The sequence below is a fragment of the Procambarus clarkii genome, chromosome 4 (assembly GCF_040958095.1).
Source record: "Procambarus clarkii isolate CNS0578487 chromosome 4, FALCON_Pclarkii_2.0, whole genome shotgun sequence".
NCBI classification, from domain to species: domain Eukaryota; kingdom Metazoa; phylum Arthropoda; class Malacostraca; order Decapoda; family Cambaridae; genus Procambarus; species Procambarus clarkii.
In genome coordinates this window covers 7185669-7186852 of record NC_091153.1, presented here as the reverse complement: position 1 = coordinate 7186852, position 1184 = coordinate 7185669, and the positions used below count along the sequence as shown (strand labels likewise).

General features: G+C 47.0%; 1 protein-coding gene across 1 annotated transcript; it reads left to right on the top strand.

Moving 5' to 3' along the window:
• The first annotated feature begins 208 nt into the window (after positions 1–208).
• On the top strand, positions 209–628 carry LOC123752646 (uncharacterized PPE family protein PPE62-like). The gene has a single exon (XM_045734687.2). It carries the CDS (start codon positions 209–211, stop codon positions 626–628), a length of 420 nt encoding a protein of 139 aa, XP_045590643.2.
• The last annotated feature ends 556 nt before the right edge of the window (positions 629–1184 follow it).

Genomic DNA, 1184 nt, shown 5'->3' with positions numbered 1-1184 from the left:
TCAATGGACAGGTTGCCCCAAGGTGAGGGAAGAGGGGAGAGTGGGAGAGGTGAGGGAAGAGGGGAAGTAGGAGAGGTGAGAGAAGAGGGGAGAGGAAACGGGGAAGAAGAGAAGAGGGAGAAAAGGGGTCATAGCAAGGTTAGAAGTGGAGACAGAGAATGAGTAGGTGGTGAATGAGCAGGGACAGGAAAAAATGGGCAGTAGGAGCATGAGCAGTAGGAGCATGAGCAGTGGGAACATGAGCAGTAGGAGCATGAGCAGTGGGAACATGAGCAGTGGGAACATGAGCAGTGGGAACATGAGCAGTAGGAGCATGAGCAGTGGGAACATGAGCAGTGGGAACATGAGCAGTAGGAGCATGAGCAGTAGGAGCATGAGCAGTGGGAACATGAGCAGTGGGAACATGAGCAGTGGGAACATGAGCAGTAGGATCATGAGCAGTGGGAACATGAGCAGTAGGAGCATGAGCAGTAGGAGCATGAGCAGTGGGAACATGAGCAGTGGGAACATGAGCAGTGGGAACATGAGCAGTGGGAACATGAGCAGTGGGAACATGAAAAATAGCAAGACAAGCAGAGGCCAAAAACACATATATGAGATCCCCGACAGTGATTCAAGTAATCAGTGACCTTGAGTGGCATGAAACTTAAAACCAACTAGATGAGGAAGGTATTTCTCAATTCAACTAATCACTGAATATCCCTACCTTGGTTTACAAGTGTAGAGGTTCCTGAGCCTATTAGGCTCTATCATATCTACATTTGAAAATATGTATGTGTAACACCCTAATGGTGTTGTATTGAATAATTCACGTAAAACATGAATCAGCCAGATAGGATATTTGAAGGCACCCTACCTTGGTTTGTTTTTAGTTGCTTCAGCCCAATTGGTCGGGACAATCGACTTGAGAATGGTCCAGGACGGACCGAAACGTCGTCGTCCCTTCATTTTCTAGTGTGTGGTCTGGTTAACATACTTCAGCCACGTTATTGTGACTCGTCGCCTGCAATTGGTCGGGGAAATTGGCAAACTCCACTGCAGATTGTGGTCATGAATACCACCCTGTTGTTAGTGGTCTCGGGAAGACTAGTAACACTGTGTTTTCTGTCAATAAACACTCGACTCTTTAATCACTAGGACTTGTTCAGAGACCCTCCGTTCGCAACTGTTTATAGTATATGTTG

Coding starts and splice junctions, on each gene's coding strand:
- LOC123752646 (XM_045734687.2), top strand. CDS start 209: ATGAGCAGTAGGAGCATGAGCAGTGGGAACATGAGCAGTAGGAGCATG.